The following is a 19,222-nucleotide window of genomic DNA, read 5'->3' on the forward strand; positions in this document are numbered from 1 at the left end:
GCAAAAGCTTACTTGGTTCAACTCCCAATAGTTTAGCCGATAATGACCAGAATTTCAGCAATTATGTAAAATTTGCTTTATTTTATAGATTTTGATGCCCTAGATGGAGTATTTCCTATGTGGTTTTTTTTAAAAGATAACTTCTACTAGTTTAGGTCTACAATATTGCTAAGGACAGCAAAGCCAAATTCCTATTCGTTTCTGAGATAAAGGCCTGATAAATGCAAAAAAGTGTAGATTTAGCCCGATTTAGATGGGAATTGGGATGTACTGTTCTATATTAAGGCGTGGACTACACCGGCAAATTTTGATGGGAAAGTTGAACACCCCCAAACGAAACCTAAATACCAAATTTCAGCCAATTCGGTGAAATATTGAAGCCACAGCCTTCAAAATTGAAACTTGATTAGGGGCATTGACATTTCTATGGGGGCATTATGAAGGTGAAGACCTATACGTACAAATTTCATGTGGAAAGTTTTGCTCCTCCAACGAAGATTAAACACCAAATTTCAGCAATTTCAATGGATTATTGTGGTCATAACCCTCAAAATACCGAAAATCGTGAGGTACAGTTCTATGCGGGCTATTAAGCCGTGGACGTGTACCGACACATATCTGAGGGAAAGTTTTACACCCCCAACGAAGACTAAGTGCCAAATTTCAGCCACTTCGGAGAAATATTGAGGCCACAACTTTCAAAATATCGAAAATCGGGAGGTACCATTCTGGGGGCTTATATGAAGGCGTGGGCCTATAACGTCAAAATTTTGGGGAAAAGTTGTATACCCCTAACAAAGACCAAGTAACAAATTTCAGCCATTTCGACTGTGATAATGGAGGTAAAACCTTCAAAATATCCAAAATCGTGAAGAACATTTCTATGGGGCTACAACAAAACTTGGACCGTTATAGCCCATTTGCAATACCAAACATCTTAGGAGTAATATAAACTTCTATACCAAATTAGAAAGCTCTATCTTAAAAATTGCGAGCTGTATCTTGATTTCAACAGACAAACGGACGGATGGACAGACGGGTATGGTTATATCGACTTATAGTTTTTCCCTGATCAAAACTATATACTTATAGAGCCTCCGATGAATATTTATATGTGTTACAAACGGAATTGCAAATTTACTTATACACTCCATATTATGGTGGAGTCTAAAAATATCAAAATATGTTAAAACTTCAACATACCAGAAATCGGCCTGTACCTTTGTATGAGGTCATACCAAAACGTGGACATTTTTGTTGATTGGGCATTTTGAAGCCCAAATGCCAATTTCATCCAATTCAGATCGAAAATATAAGCCTAAGGCCTTAGTCCAAAATTTTTGGCGGAAAAGATTTCTGATCACTAGGAACCCTAAATGTCAACTTATACCTAATTCAGTCAGAGAATATAGCAAAAAACTCCAAAATACATGAAATCGGGCGGTATTGTTATATGAGGGCTATTACAAAACCTAGGTTCACAATATTTGGTGGAAGAGTTTTTTTAACACTTTAAACCATAAGTGACAATCGGCATCTATAGGGTGTTTTTTAAGCCCGATAGAACTTGAAATTGTAAAAAATAACACAAAAAATTAAATTGTAATCACAATTTTTTTTTATTCGAAAGATCAATACGTGACATTAACATTTGAAAATGATTTTGGGCATATGGGCACCGCGACTGTTCTTGACGAAGTGCATTCTGGACGTCCAATTTTTGGCCACTTTTTCGAGCACTGCTGGCCGTATGTCACGAATAACACGAACAATGATGGCCTCCAAGGCATCAATTGTTGCTGGTTTATCAGCATAAACCAGTGACTTCACGTAGCCCCACAGGAAATAATCGAGAGGTGTCAAATCGCACGACCTTGGAGGCCAATTGACAGGTCCACTTCTCGAAATCAACTTATCGCCAAATTTTGATTTCAATAAGTCGATGGTTGCGTTCGCCGTATGGCACGTAGCGCCATCCTGTTGAAACCACATCTCCTTCGGATCAATGTTATCCATATTTTCAAACAAAAAATCATTGATCATGGTGCGGTAACGATCTCCATTGACCGTAACGCGAGCTCCGGCCTCATTTTTGAAGAAATAAGCGTGAAAACCGCACCATCGTGAAAACCGCACCATACGGTGCATTTTTCTGGATGTAATGGAGTCTGTAGGGTCTCTTGTGGATTGGTCTCACTCCATATGCGGCAATTTTGCTTATTAGATGGACGATTATGTACGCCATACAAATGACGAAGTCGTCTATAAGTTGCGCGAATCGACGACTGATTTTCAAAGTAAATTTGGATAATTTCGTAGCGTTGTTCAAGCGTGAGTCTATTCATGATGATTTGTCAGAGTATACTGAAACAAATAAAAAAAAGTTTCATCAAAATTTAATTTTTTGTGTTACTTTTTACAATTTAAAGTTCTATCCAGCTTAAAAAAACACCCTTTACTTTGGATAAAAACTTTAACATACCTGAAATCGAGCGGTACAACAACCCTAAATGCCAAATTACAGCTAAGTCGGTCAGAAAATGTAAATAAACACTTTAAAATACCTGTAATTGGACGGTGATATATAGAAGCCATACAAAAAATCGAATATAGGTCCATGTTTTTTTGATCACTTTAAACTCTTTAAATTAAATGCCAATTAGCATCCAATGTGGACTGAAAACATCTATAAAGACTTAAGAACACCTGAAAACGGGCGGTACTGGTAAATGAGGGCTGGCTATTCCAAAACTTGGACCTATGTGCACAATTTTTGGTTCAGAATTTTGATTGCCACTTTTAATCGAACATTCCAAATTACATCCAATTTGGGACGAAATTGTCGATAAAAATTTAAAAATCCCTGAAATCTCATTTTCGAACTTTACATGCCTGCAAACAAACGATGCGGCTGTGCAAAATTTTAGCAACCTACCTCAATTAGTGGTTAAGTTTTTTGGCGACTTTAAACTCTTAAATTAAATGCCAATTGACATCCGATGTGGACTGAAAACATCTATAAAAACTTAAGAACACCTGAAAACTGGCGGTACTGGTAAATGAGGGCTGGCTATTCCAAAACTTGGACCCATTTCCACAATTTTTGGTTTAGAATTTTGATTGCCACTTTTAATCTAACATTGGAAAATACATCCAATTTGGGACGATAGTGTCGATAAAAGATTTGAAAATCATTGAAATCTCATTTTCGAATTTTACCTGCCTGCAAACAAACGATGCAGCTGTGCAAAATTTTAGCAACCTATCTCAATTTGTTTGGATGTCAGATGATTACCAAGGAGGGACGGACAGACGGCGTTTCAAACGGAAGAAGAAACCTCCATGCTATGGTGGAGGGTATAAAACACCCAACACATTTTTAAATAAAAGGAGCTTACACCTGAAAAGTTTATGCAGATTTTTTAAATAAATTGTGGTCAAAGGTCACATTTTTATAGTTTTTTAGGTTTTCATGATTTTGCTTGAAAACCGCAAGCCCTATCGTAATGGGACTAAAGAAAAAGTTGTAAAGAATTTTCGTTGCTACAACACTTTCTTTAGTCCCATTCCGGTAAAAGTATCACCTTTGGCCGCGATTTGTATAAAAATTCCTCCGGCAACTTTTTTTGTTTTTTTATTTTTTATTTATTACTTTTCAGGTGTAAACACCTTTCATTTCATTTTATGTTAGTTCAGGTGCACCATGCGGGACATTGTTTCATAAGGGGCAATACAGTCAGTGCATTCCCAATTTGAGATATAGAAGTCTCAAAAATGGTAAAACCTAGGAAAAAGTCTTAAAGGTCAATTATGTAGCGAATTTTCACAGCTACAACATTTTCTCTTATCCTATTTCGATAAGACTAGCGGTTTCCAAGATAAAAATCTGGAAACCTAAGAAACCCTAAAAATGTGGCCTTTGATCGCGATTTATTTAAAGATAAACATATAAACATAATTGTTTCATAATGCGCAAAATTTTCCCAGGTGTAAGCTATTTTCATTTAAAGTTCGTTCAGGCGCACCGTGCACTATGGTGGCCGTGTTGATTTTATACAGTGCTTGACAGATTGTTTGATTTTCGATAGCTTACCGTCCGCCTACGTCAATATATAAATGGTATAACCTTTATATATATATATATCTTAGAAAGCCAGCTCCGGTTATTTGCCTTTCGATGATGTCAACATCGATGATAAAAGTCAACGCAAAATACCTTATCAATCCCAAGAAATAAACACAATTTCACCATGCCACAAATTTTGATGCGAACAAACACACTCGCAAATTTTGAAGTATTTTTTTTTTTTTTGATGACGTCTCTTCTATGTTTTATAGTCATGCCTACTACCACAAACGTTGTTTTGATTTGTTTATTCAGGGAGAAAAAAGAAGCTGCATTGTTCACCAATGTAAGGAAAATTATAGTTTCGGATCTCCCCACAAACCCTCAACAGATCTCTTGGCTTTTTGCTTAATCAACAAACTTAAATTGTTCGCTCGAATAGCTAAGTCTCAAAAAAATCCTCTCAATGAGGTGGAACCATTGAAATTCTAAAATTTCCATACATCAAGAATTGAGCCACTGGTCTTTCAAATGAATTTAAACGTAAAAACTGTAATTAAAAACGGGTGTTAAGGCCCCTTAATTGGTTTTAGACGTCCTTGTGCTGATAGTTATTTCTACTAACTCAGGCAAAATTCACTTGACAGAGTTGCAAGCTGTTTTCCATATGCGTGCAAGCATGCCTACACACTGATGTGACGTTATGATGGTGGTGGCATGGTCTTTTGTGTGGCCAAAACAAAGATCAACAGACACTGTTTTTGGAAAATGATAGTGGTGATTTGTTATGGCTTAAAACGGGTTACAAAGCAGCTTGCCTGCGTTTTTTCGAAAACAGTTTTATTTCGATCTTATTTGTATGCCTGGGCGAAGAAAGTGTGTCAGGTGGTGGTGGTGGTGTGAGTTCATCCATGTACAATTTTTTCTTATGTATGAAAGTTACAACTGAACACATAATCAAACGTATCTCCTGGCATGGAATTTTAAAGCAAACTGCACAGTTACATTAAATATCGGTATAGCCATGAAGAAGTTTAAGTTTGTCAACTATTTCAGCCGCACCAAAACCACATAAACAACAATCATAACAACAAGCTCTTTAAAAGACAGACAGCTTCCACTTGGAAGCTTATGGCGGCGGATGTTTGTCGCTTTCAAAATCACAAAAACAATTTCAAAAAAAAAAAAAAAAATTATTCGCTGAAATTTATGTTTGTTGTGATCAAAGTGAAAACCAGACATATCACTTCCAAAAGCCAAAAGGCATACAAAACCATTTTAAACACTACATACGGCATTACAAATAGTAGTGAGCGGTACAACAGCATCCATCCAACATGGAGTTATTTTTCAACATCATCAGTGGCGGCACCAACAAACACCGGTTTTGGCCAAAGTCAAAATGTGATTAAACTTTATTAGAAATCAATTAAATTTATGCATATAATCAAGTTGAATAGAAATGGTGGTGTTGTTGTTATTGTTGTTGATGGCGGGAAAGTTTTTTGGTCACACTGTCATGCAGGCAGAGAGCGAGAGGTGGACCGTAGGCATGTAATGTGATCAAGAGAAAATAATGAAATTGAAATTCAAACTTTATGGCATTTAAGATAAAAAATAAAATTGATTTGTGTTCAAAGCACACGGTGCTCTTGAATCAAATTTAAATGGAAGGTGCTTACACCTGGGAAGTTTTTGCGGATTCTGAAACTACAATGTTCATAGATGAGAAAAATCAAAAAACAAAAAAAATCGCCGGAGCGCTTTTTAAAAAAGGTTTTCACGGTTTTGCTTAGAAGCCGCAAGTCCTATCAAAATGAGACTGAAGAAAATGTTGTAGATATGAAAATTCTCTACAAGATTGACCTTTACGGTGTTTTCGTAGGTTTTACCACTTTTGAGATATTGAAGTTCAGTTTGGGACAATGCACTGACTGCATCGCCCCCTTATAAAAAAATGTCATGAAGGGTGCGCCTTAACTAACTTTTAATGAAAACCGCTTACACAGGGGAAGTTTTTGTGAATTCAGATACAGCAATGTTCATAGATGAGAAAAATCCAAAAACAAGAAAAAATCGCTGTAGCGATTTTTAAATAAATCGCGGTCAAAATTCACATTTTTAGGTGTTTTTTAGGTTTTCTCGATTTTGCTTGGAAACCGCAAGTGCAATCGAAATGATTGACGTTTATGATTTGTACTCAGGCTGTACCATTTTTGAGATAAAGAAGCTTAGTTTACATTTTTAGGTTTTTTTGTTAGGGTTTCGCGATTTTGCTTGAATATGGCAAGTCTTATCAGCATGGGACCTGAGAAAATCTTATAGCTATGAAAATTCTCTACAATACTGGCTTATGTAATTTTTCTTAGGTTGTGCCATTTTTTTAGATATATAAGTTTATGTTGGGAAATTGCAGTCATGGCATTGTTTTATAAGGGGACTATACAGAATTGAATTGAATTTGAATTGTCCCAATTTGAACTTCTCCATCTCAAAAACGGTAAAACCTACGAGAAATACACAAAGGTCAATCTTGTAGAGAATTTTCATAGCTACAACATTTTCTTCAGTCCCATTTTGATAGGACTTGCGGTATCTAAGTAAAATCGGGAAAACCTAAACAACCCCTAAAAATGTCAACTTAAATCGCGATTTATTTAAAAAGCGCTCCGGCGATTTTTTTGTTTTTTAATTTTTCTCATCCATAAACATTGTAGTTTCAGAATCCGCAAAAACTTCCGAGGTGTAAGCACCTTCCATTTAAAATTGTTTCAAGAGCACCGTGAGCATTTGGCAATTGTAAACGGAATTATTTTTTTTAATTTAATTATAGAGAAATTTGTTTATCAAAAAATGTTTTTTTTTCTTGCATACAGTGGAGCCTAATAATATGTTTGTGGAGTAAATATGAAATCAGTAGTTTTAAAAATTACTGTGAGAAAATTTTGTCAGATTTTTTGGGTATGGAAGGTATTAAAAAAATAACACACAGTTAGGAATGTATTGCACAAAATTTAACAAACTTTTTTTAAAACCAGAAAAGAAAGGATTAAAGGCGGACGGGGCCGTCTCTATAAAACGCAGACCATCACCAAGCAAAACAAATTCCTTACTAAATAATGGTTTTTTAAAGTACTTTTTGGTAGTTGTAACTACTTACAAAACTCCCTACTAACCCATTATTTTATTTATTTTGTTTTGTTTTGTTTTGTTTTGTTTTATTTTATTTTATTTTATTTTATTTTATTTTATTTTATTTTATTTTATTTTATTTTATTTTATTTTATTTTATTTTATTTTATTTTATTTTATTTTATTTTATTTTATTTTATTTTATTTTATTTTATTTCATTTTATTTTATTTTATTTTATTTTATTTTATTTCGCTCTATGCGAACTTCCAATTTGTAGCCGAATACTACTCCTTTTCAGATGTAATTCGAATCATTTTAGTTGTAATTCGAGATTTCCATTTGTAATTCGTAACATTTTATTTGTAATTCGGGAATTCCATTTGTAAATCGAAACATTTCAATTGTTATTCGAATTGTTCCATTTGTAATTCGAATTATTCTATTTGCAATTCGAAACATTTCAATTGTAATTCGAATTATTCCGTTGCAAATAAAATAATTCGAATTACAAATGGAATAATTCGAATTACAAATAGAATAATGCGAATTACAAATAAAATTATTCGAATTACAAATGGAATAATTCGAATTACAAATAAATAAATTCGAACTACAAATGGAATAATTCGAATTACAAATAAAATGTTACGAATTACATATAGAATTCTCAAATTACAACTAAAATGATTCGAATTACATTTGAAAAAGGTGTAGTTCAAACTCGGTGACATTTTTCAAATTTCATCAACATTGGGCAAAATTTGGGTGTTTGGTACATCAAATACATGATCGGGCGAACATATACATATATGGAAGGTACATATATCCAAATCTGAACCGATTTCAATATAATTTGGGAAGTTTTTGTTTAGACCAAATTCCATCACACATTCAAATTCCATTAATGAATGAAATACATGAAATCGGCCGAAAATATATGTCGCAGCCATGTCCAAATCTGAACCGATTTTCAACAAAAGTAATAGCATTATTCCTATGGGTAAAAATTATATTCCCCCATTTTTAGCTGAATTGGACAATAAATATGACCTGTACGTTGCGAAAGGACAGACGGGCATGTCTAAATCGACTCATAAAGTGATTTTATATATAACCTTAAAAGGAACTATGGCTCTATCTCGTTTCCTTTTGTGTGGTCTAGGGTATAATGAAGACTAGGGTGTAGTGCGTAGTGCAATGATGTCCAAATCGCTTACCTTTCTGGGGTTTATAAAGCAGTGGTGTCGTATTATGTCCAACGATGATTTCCACGGTATCTTCTAGGCTGCGCCTCTCACCAACACTTGAAAGATGACTAAATCTATCATTTTTAACGAATTTTCTTGAAAATAGACAATCTGGATACACTTTTAAAGCCCCAAATACTGATAGTACCGAAATTAATTTCAGTGAAGATAGAATTGAAAACTCCATATTTTACCATGAGTCCAATGTTCCTTCTTACCTACATTATTTGAAGAAAAATGCTAATAATGAAACATTAAAATAAATATTTTTATTTGAAAAATAAAAAAAAAAACAAATTTGCTGCTAGCATAGACGCTACTTAGAATCCGTTTGCCAATATTGTTTGCAACTAAAAGTATGTACATACATAAATTAAACTTTCCCCAGACATCTAACCGATTATCATAGTTCAACGGTAGTGTGTCAGTCACTCTGTCACTCAACCTGTATCTCTTGTATATTTTGTTTGCCATTGACATTCAACATTTAAAATTACAACAACACCATTCTTAATTTATAATAGTAAATTATTATACAGACCTTTTTCTAATAATTTTTTTCTTTCATATTTTTCCAGAGATGGATACGAAACCATTTGGCTTTTCATTATTAATAACAACCATCGTTTGTGCGACCATCTTAATTGGGCAAATATCAGGAGAAGCTTTACGTTTGCCGGACCAGCAGAGCCCTGGTGATAATGTCCAACAAATTTATCAACCCCAACCTCAACAACAACAACAGCCCCAACAACCACAACCATCTGGTGGTGAAGGACGTTCCTCGATTTTTGATATATTCGGTTTAGGTGGTGGTGAAAGTGATCCATATTTGGCCCGTACCAATTCGAATTGTTTAAGTGGTGATCTATCAGAATGTTTCAAAAATCAAGCTTTATCAAGTTTTGATGAAATTTTCTATCGCAATAGTTATCCGTAAGTTATTGAGATTTATCCGAAATTTTGTATAGGACAATATTTTATGAGAGTTTTTCTATTTCCTCATTTAAAGCAGTTTAAGCCAATTTGCACGAATTGTTCGTTTACCTGAAACACAACAACGTTCGCTGTTGCATGAACCCTTTGAATATTCCGAGGAACCACGTAATGAAGATAGCGATTGGGATCAAATGGTGAAATATGCCTTAAGAAGGGCTGAAAGGTAAGTGAAAATAAATGAAATAAAATACCATAACCTTAACATACCAGTAGTGCTATTTTGTAAATAATTTCTTCAGTTACCGACAAAAATCGGTAAAATAAAAATTCTTATAATTAACGATATTTTCGTTAAGCTAGCAATCCAAAAAAGGGGTCGGAAGGTTGTGCCCATAGCAAAAGAGCTGTTAAGTTTTATTTAAACATTTCATTCATAATTATACGTTTTAATTTTAAATTTTTGCGGGTAAAAAATTAGTTGTAGAGTCGCACTGTAGATGAACTAAGAAAATGTGACTAATATTGTGTTGAATGCCAAAATAGGTGGTGCTGTATTGTCAAAGTTTCGAAATCACATCCTTCATTGTGAAATGCGGGCGAGTTAACCACAGCACAATGAAGGCACCCACGGTGATATTAGCATGAAGTAAACGAAATTGACGCAGAAATTAGTTTTTACTAAGCTTTTCAGTTATTTTTATCATTGACAGCTATGAAGTCAGTTTAACTTTCTGAGAAAATGAGCGAGCTAACCACAGCACAATGAAGGCTCCCACGGTGATTCTAGCATGAATTAAACGAAATTAAGGCAGAATTTAGTTTTTACTAAGCTTTTCAGTTATTTTTATCATTGACAGCCATGAAGTCAGTTTAAGTTTCTGAGAAAATAAGCGAGCTAATCACAGGACAATGAAGGCTCCCACGGTGATACTAACATGAATTAAACAAAATTGACGCAGAATTTAGTTTTTACGCAGAATTTAGTTTTAATAAAAATAACTGAAAATATTTTTATCATTGACAGCCATGAAGTCAGTTTAAGAGTCTGAGAAAATGACATTAAACATTCAAACTTCATCTTATGGTAGGATTATCAGTAATTTTCATAAATCAAATACCACAGCAAAAAGTCTACTTTGGTACTAAAAATGGGTGCAGTAACACCAAGGAAAATCGTACGATCATTAAAAGACGCACATTAAAACAATACAAAATATCAACATTAACATCACTACCAGACAAAAAAAAAAATGATGTACCTGCGTGTGATTTTAGGAAGCACGAAACAAACAGAAGAAGCCCCATTTATAAAGACCAAACTCTGATGAAAAAGCCCAGAAAATCAGCGTCATTTGACATTTTTGGAAAGTTTGATAGTTTTTAGCCAAAATGTACTCAGAACAGTTTGACATACGACCATGTGTTGTGTTATTTACAGTGACTTGAAAAAATCACTTGGCAAAAAATGGAATTTACTTGTGAACATTTTCGTCCGATAATTTTTCACAATTTTCGACGTGCATAATCATGGCAAGAGTGCATCGATCAAATTAAATCTTTGTATGTCGACAAAGGACCATCCTATAGCACTATGAAAAACTGGTTTAATGAATTCAATCCTGGCCGACACTCACCAAAAAAACGAAATTCGTTATAAAAACGATCGCTGTGCCAGAAAAAAATTAAGCCGTGTGTAAACGGATAATGCAAGATTGCAATGTTATGTACCGTTAGATAGAGGCATACGTGGACATTTATTCCACCAACTAACATTTGATATTGCATTGACACTTGGCACCAAAAATTGGGTTTTTTCTCGTCGGATCCCGTGTTGATCGGTGCAAGAAATTTCGAAAAAATACGATTGCGGTGCTTCAAAAGACATTTATAAGATGGATCCAGGTGACGAATCATGGAACTATGCGTACAAAATGTAACTATGCCCGAAAAATCGCAACAGTCGCCAGAAGATGCTGTAAAAGCGTTCAAAAGCCATGTTTTTGAAGCGTCTCAATCAACCCAACATACGAGTAGGGTCGTATGTCAAAATGTCCTGAGTACGCTAAGGCTAACAACAGTCAAACAAACTCTACCGTCCGGATCATGACATATATGCCCAGTTTCTCTAAGACGATTCGAACTCAAAGTCGTTCGAATTACGACCAAACTCCTGTTATTGTAATAAATATTTGTTTGAATAAAAACAAAAATTTATGAAATATTTTTCATAAAACAGAAGTTTGGTAGTATTTCGAACGAATTTGAATTGGAATCGTCTTAGTGAAACAGACCATAAATTGGAATAGACAATATTTTTGTGACGTTGCCTTCACAATGGCGTTGATTAAAAATCATCAGGTTATAAGAGACTGAATATTGTGACGGAACACACTTATCGAGTCATTCGGAGAAGAAATATCGACTCGGATCACTACATTAGTGCAGCAAATGTTCGCCTCCGATAAAATGCAGCTTATAAAGTTCGAACTGATACAAGACGAAAGCAGAACATAGTTAAAATGTTATCGAAACAGACAACCGCATTAAAATTCGATTCGACTTATTGAATTTTTAATCGTCTTTAGGCTAACGAGGGTATATAGATTTTCGTATGTGTCTCATCGAAATAATGATTTTAGATCCCAATTATGTTAGGACGAAATCCGTTTCAGACAATTTGGAGTCGATTTTGCCATGTACGTCCGTCTCTCTGGCTGGTTGGAGCGAATGATAACTCTCGAACAGATTCGGTCCAATATTTGACAGTTGTAATATTTTAATAATTGGCTGCCACCGTAGTGCAATGGTATGCACGGCCGCCTTGCACTATGAAGGTCGTGGGTTCGATTCCTCGGCCAGGTAACATCAAAAATTTTCAACGGTGGCAAAATACCCCTCAGTAATGTTGGCGATATTTCCTGAGTATTTCAGCCATGTAAAACTTCTCTACACGTGGTGTCTTAAGACACGCCGTTTGGACTCGGCGATAAACAGTAGGTCCCATATCATTGAGCTAATATAAATCGGGGTACACTCATTGATATGAGAGAAGTCTCCTTTGTCCAAACTTAGCTCAAGTTCGAATATGAGCTACTCTGTTCAAAATGTTGGGCTATAACGGTGCGCATGATAACTTTTATAATATTTCTACCATAGAAGAGGCCCTAATATGGAATCTGTTGGTCCACTCCTTCGAGTATCTCCCACACAAAATTTCGAAAAAGATGTCGTTTAAATCCTTCTCTCGTATCGTTTTGATTTTTCTTGCAACATATTCGATGGAGAAATTTATTTGAGGGGCTAGTTCAAACTTCCTTAGATAATGACCCGAAAGCTGTAAAAAGTGTAGTGGCTGCTACGCACGACAACTCTCGAACCGGATACTGCTTTGGTCCAAACTTTGCATATCGTAATATTTCTTCGAATATTAGATGAAATTAAGATGGTGCTTATCGGTCCATTTTTCCCGTTACCTCATCCACACAAGTTCGAAAATATTCGCTAAATGGTACGCGCGATGTCACTTAAACGGAACAAGCGAACTTTTCATTACGAAATATTTTGTCCAAATTTAGTTAGAGTAGCTCCATCACAAAAGTTTAGCAATTTTGTTTAAGTGCAGTTTAGGGACTCTTCATGAGCCTTTGAAAATTTTTACCGAAGGTACACCATGTAGTCGTTTGCAAGTCTATGATTCTTGATATAATGTTCGAAAGCTGTAATGACTGCACTGAAAAAAAAAATTGTCATTGATTTTGAACCAACGTTAGACTTCATTGTATTAATGAAGAAGTTTCATTGAGTTTCATAAGATAACTTTCCTTATTGTTTCATAGTATTATTGTGAAAGTTTCACAGCAATAATAGAATTGGAACTTTTAATTACTTTATTGAATTTATAAAGAAGTATCATTGCAAAATTGAGAAAATTTCATTGGAATAATGAAGAAACTCATTATTGTTATTTAATGAAACTTTTCATTTATTCAATGAAACTCTACGTTGGTTCAAAATCAATGAAACATTTTTCTTGCAGAATGGAGGGGGCGTTATCTATCGAACAGAATGACTCCCAAAATAAGATCCACTTCGTTGCCAAATCATGCTTCTTGCTATAATAAGCAAAAGCTCTAAATTATACGGTGAGCAACTGTAGTTAATGACGCGCTATCTATCGAAATGAATGACTCTCAAAATAAGATCCACTTTCATTATAAAAATTGTGATTCATTCCTTCAACTACCACGTCCGCAACACTTTTGAACGTCCAAAAAAGAGACACAAAATTCTGAAAATCCCCTGAATATATCATAACTGTTGGGAAAAAGGATTTTAGTGGTATATACGGATTCGATCTGTCCATAGAATAAAGTTTCAATTCACTTAAGCTGAGAGTATATCTCTGTCGGCAAAGCCATCTGTTAATTTTTTTACTTCTTTTGCCCTCATTTAACGCTTCCCATTAAAGAAATTAACTTGGTGTTTGCTTTATTACTCACATTTGTCTTTGTTTTCTAAATTTTGTAATAAACATTTTTTATGTCTTTTATTGCTTGTGTTTAAAGTTTGAAATTCAAAAGTTCCTAAAACTAAATTTAATTATTTTCGATGAAAAAAATGTTAAAGAGTATTTTTGCATAATTACTTTGTAAAGTTTTTAATACACATGAGGAAACCCCAAAACGAAATTCGTATTAATATTTTCTCTCCATACATGGACATACACATGTCCATGTATAGAGTTAAGTTTTGAGAAAATAATTTACACTTATAATTATTACTTAGATGTTAGTCTATTGTACATACAAACATAGATATATAGGAATGATATTATTCTGTTTTGATTTCAAATCAAAATTGTTGATAAGGGTATTTAAGGGAATTTTATTAAATAAGATAGGTAGATGAATGTAGAGATATACATATTATGTAACTAGATGAATTCAGTTCTTCAACGTATAAAAAAATATTTCGCATTAGTATGACCGAAGGAAAAAGGGAAGACTTCTCTCACTTTTGTTTTTGGAAAACAAATCTAATTTAAGCTCAAACAAGTAAGAAAAGCGTTAAGTTCGGTCGTGCCGAACTTTTTATACCCTCCACCACAAATTTCAGCCATTTCGGTGGATTAATGTGGCCACAACCTTCAAAATACCGAAATGCGGAAGGTACCGTTCTATGGGGGCTATATGATGGCGTGGACCTATACCTAAAAATTTCTGGGGGAAAGTTTTATACGCCTAAAGAACACTAAATATCAAATTTCAGCCATCTCGGTGTGATAATGAGGCTAAAACGTTCAAAATATCGAAAATCGGGAGATATTGTATTATGGGGGCTATATCAACACGTGGACATATATAAACATTTTATGGTAGAAATGTTTCTTAGCCTCTGGAAACACAAAATACAAAGTTACAACCGATTCTTCGGTCAAATGGGTCTAATACATTCAAAATATATTCAAATGACGCGTACTTTATAAGGGGCATTATGTGGGGGCTATACCAAAACGTGGACCTATATAACCCAACTTTGGTAGGAATGTTTTCTGGCCTCTGAAGACACAAAATACCAAATTACAACCAATTCTGTGGTCAAATGGGTCTAATACATTCAAAATATATTAAAATGACGCGTACTTTATATGGGGCCTTATATGGGGGTTATACCAAAACTTGGACCTATATAACCCAACTTTGGTAGGAATATTTTTTGGCCTCTGGAGACACAAAGTACCAAATTACAACCAATTCGGTGGTAAAATGGGCCAAATATCTTAAAAATTCCTTAAAACGACGACGCGTCACGCGTCATTTTGTATGGGGGCTATACGAAAGCGTGGACCTACATAGCCCGCTTTCAATACCAAAAGTCCTACGTAAAAATAACATATTTTCCCAAAATTTCATCAACCTACGTCAATCCGTTCGGACGCTAGAGTGATTTCCACAGACGGACAGACGGACAGACGGACGGACATGGCTATATCGATAAAGAATTGCACGCTGATCAAGAATATATATACTTTGTGGGGTCTACAATGATTATTTCGAGTAGTTACAAACGTAGTGACAAACTTAATATACCCCCATCCTATGGTGGAGGGTATAAAAAATAGGAACACCAATTGTTATCGTCAAGGTGGACATGCTAAACATTCATTTTGGCCTACAAAAAATAGTTTAGATACAATCTTTAGATGTATTATTCAAGGTGAAAACCTTGTTTCAAAAATTGTGTAAATAAAATAGTTATTTTGATATGTGGATACGATGCAAGTTGCAACTGAGGCAGATGGTATACAACAGAAAGCATTACACCGATGACAAAGACTTAACAAGCGTTTTGGTGTAATGTTTCTTTCAGTGATACCCAGTCTCAAATTTTTATACCCTTCACCATAAACGGTGCTCTTGAATCAAATTTAAATGGAAGGTGCTTACACCTGGAAAGTTTTTGCGGATTCTGAAACTACAATGTTCATAGATGAGAAAAATCAAAAAACAAAAATCGCCGGAGCGCTTTTTAAATAAATCGCGATTCAAGTTGACATTTTTAGGGGTTGTTAGGGTTTTCACGATTTTGCTTAGAAACCGCAAACCGGGGTTGTTTAGGTTTTTGCAATGTTGCTTGGAAACCGCAAGTCCTACCAAAATGAGACTAAAGAAAATTTTGTATCTATGAAAATTCTCTACAAGATTGACCTTTACGGTATTTTCGTAGGTTTGGCCATTTTTGATATATTGAAGTTCAACTTGGGACAATGCACTGACTGTATCGCCCCCTTATAAAACAATGTCATGTAGGGTGCGCCTTAACTAACTTTTGATGAAAACCGCTTACTCAGGGGAAGTTTTTGTGAATTCTGAAACAGCAATGCTCATAGATGAGAAAAAAAATCCAAAAACAAGAAAAAATCGCTGTAGGAATTTTTAAATAAATCGCGGTCAAAATTCACATTTTAGGTGTTTTTTTAGGTTTTCACGATTTTGCTTGGAAACCTCAAGTCCAATCGAAATTCAGCTAAAGAAAATGTTGTAGCTGTGAAAAATCTCTACAGGATTAACGTTTATCTTTTGTTCTCAGGCTGTACCATTTTTGAGATAAAGAAGCTCAGTTTACATTTGTAGGTTTTTTTGTTAGGGTTTCGCGATTTTGCTTGAATACGGCAAGTCTTATCGGCATGGGACCTGAGAAAATCTTATAGCTGTGAAAATTCTCTACAAGACTGGCTTACGTAATTTTTCCTACGTTGTACCATTTTTTATATATATAAGTTTAAGTTCGGAATTTGCAGTCATGACATTGTTTTATAAGGGGGCGATACAGAATTTAATTGAATTTGAATTGTCCCAATTTGAACTTCTATATCTCAAAAACGGTAAAACCGACGAGAATACCATAAATGTCAATCTTGTAGAGAATTTTGATAGCTACAACATGTTCCTTATTCCCATTTTGATAGGACTTGCGGTTTCCAAGCAACATCGCAAAAACTTAAACAACGCCTAAAAATGTTAACTTGAATCGCGATTTATTTAAAAAGCGCCCGGCGATTTTTTTTGTTTTTTGATTTTTCTCCTCTATGAACATTGTAGTTTCAGAATCCGCACCTTCCATTTAAATTTGATTCAAGAGCACCGTGCATAGTATGGAGGGTATATTATGCTTGTATTTCCGTTTGTAAAGCATTGAAATAATCATTTGCGACCCTATAAAGGGTAAATGATCAGGGTAAAATTCTGAGTCGATATATGCATTCCCGTCCGTCTGTGATAATCACTCTAGCATTTACAAGATTGTTTGTAGGTAGCTCAAGTTCGATGATTGGTCCACGTTTTGTTATAGCCCCCATATAACAGTACAGCCCGATTTCAAAAATTTGGACGTTTTAGTCACATTTTCAAACCTACTTAGCTATAATTTGACATTTAGGGTTCCTAGCTATCAAAAAACTTATATTCCAAATATTATGGGTATACATCCATGTTTTGGTATAACCCCCATATAACGGTACCTCCCGATTTTTGGTATTTTGAGGATTTTAGCTAAAATTTTTAGCCAAACTAGCTGTATTTTAACATTCGTGGTTCTCAGTTGTCACGAAAGTTCTCCACCAAAAATGTTCAACATTGGTCCATGTTCCGGAATAACTTTATCTCCCGATTTTCGGTATTTTGAGGATTTTAGCTACAATCTTTAACCGAACTAGCTGTAATTTGACATTTAAGGTTCTCAATGGTCACGAAACTTCTTCAAAATCGTCACCATAGGTCCATGCTTAGTTATAGCTCCCATATAACGGTATTTTGAGGGTTTAAGCTACATTTTTTAGCCCAACCAGCTGTAATTTGAGATTTGAGGTACTCTGTGATCACAAAACTTCTTCACTAAAAATCGTCAACATAGGTCCATGTTTTAGTATAGCACCCATACAACGGTACATGTACAACAAAATACGGACATACACTTGGGTATTACCATGTTTGCTCAATAAATATTAATTTTTTATTTAGGAGGGTTGGCGTTTTTAATTTGGGATGACGACAAAAATAATTTTTTATTTAGTTGCAATTCTAATAATGGCTATGGAAAACAATATTTTTTATTGGGTGGAATGGTATTTATTTATATTTTTCTTTTTTATATTTTTTTAGATTCATAAAATCCACGGCCTTGGAAGTTGAAGTACCAGAAGAATTGACAGAAGCTGGACGCTATGAAGCACGTTTCATTGGCAATGATATTGACAGCGAATTGGATATTATTGAAGAAAAACATGCCTCAACATTGAGTAAGTCTGACATCATATTGCAGTTTTACATGATATTTAAATTTAACCGCATTCTTTTCTCTTTTTATATTCTCCAGAACGCAAGAAGTTGAAGAAATTGATCATTCCCTTGTTGTTGGTATTGAAAATCTTCAAATTGAAATTGTTACTCTTCTTGCCTTTCATTTTGGGCATTGTTGGTCTAAAGAAAATTCTCAGTTTGGCTGCTATTATTTTACCTGGTGTATTTGCATACTTCAAATTCTGTCGTCCACCTGGTGCCCATCAAGGTGGTGGTCTATTCTCTGGTTTATTTGCTGGCAAGGAATCGTTTACCCAATATTCACCACAAGGTGTCGGTCCAGCTACATATTATCATCATCATGATCATTATGAACATGGTGGTTATAGACCAGAACCACAATTCTCCAAACCCTATGGTGATTATTACAGCAAGAATTATCAAGAAAGTGGTTCAGCAAACACAGTTAGCTTTGGTAATGCCCAAGATGCTGCTTATTCTGGTTATTATGGCAGAAGTACTGGCAAAGATATTGAAAGTACCCAAAAGAGTTAAGTGTGGACTGAAATATCTACCCATACAACATTTTTGTACTGGCCATGCATTTTATTGCAAATGCAATATTTGTTAAATTTTTTATTGTTAAATTGTTTTTTTTTTTATTTCTTTTAGTTCATTTCCATACGTCATATTTATTTAATGTTTCCTTAAAAAAACATATTTATTTATATAACACTTTTATAATAAAATACACAAAAAAAATCATATAAATGTGGTTTTATTTATTTATTAATTTATTCATTTAATCATTGGCGGATTATTCCAAACTAATATGGAATAATTAATTTTCTTTCTGTTGTAAAAGTAACAATGTTCACAATTGAAGGTGGAAAAGTGACCGCTGGGAACACCAAATACCTAATTTTACCTTATTCGGTCAGATTAAAACGTGAAAATACCTGAAATAGGGTGGTACCATTATATAGGGGCTATACTAAAACATGGACAACCCTGTTCCGCGGAAGAGCACTGGACATA

The 19,222-nt window shown here is 34.5% G+C and overlaps 1 protein-coding gene across 6 annotated transcripts in view; it reads left to right on the forward strand.

Annotated features, from left to right (window-relative positions):
* Osi2 (DUF1676 domain-containing protein Osi2) overlaps positions 1–18,955 on the forward strand; it is a 46,801-nt gene extending 27,846 nt beyond the window's left edge. For 4 of the 6 annotated variants that reach the window (XM_073964166.1, XM_073964167.1, XM_073964164.1 and 1 more), the window contains exons 2-5: positions 9,026–9,383; positions 9,460–9,609; positions 18,047–18,183; positions 18,261–18,955. In XM_073964166.1, coding sequence (XP_073820267.1) covers positions 9,028–9,383; positions 9,460–9,609; positions 18,047–18,183; positions 18,261–18,739 — 1,122 coding nt within the window. In that variant the 5' untranslated portion in view covers positions 9,026–9,027 and the 3' untranslated portion in view covers positions 18,740–18,955. Of the gene's footprint in view, positions 1–8,370; positions 8,474–9,025; positions 9,384–9,459; positions 9,610–18,046; positions 18,184–18,260 lie in introns of those variants that run through there. The other 2 variants (XM_073964163.1, XM_073964168.1) reach the window with 2 other exon arrangements.
* The last annotated feature ends 267 nt before the right edge of the window (positions 18,956–19,222 follow it).

This window comes from Musca autumnalis, unplaced genomic scaffold (genome assembly GCF_047663935.1).
Source record: "Musca autumnalis isolate F117 unplaced genomic scaffold, ASM4766393v1 scaffold_1, whole genome shotgun sequence".
Taxonomy (NCBI): Eukaryota; Metazoa; Arthropoda; class Insecta; order Diptera; family Muscidae; genus Musca; species Musca autumnalis.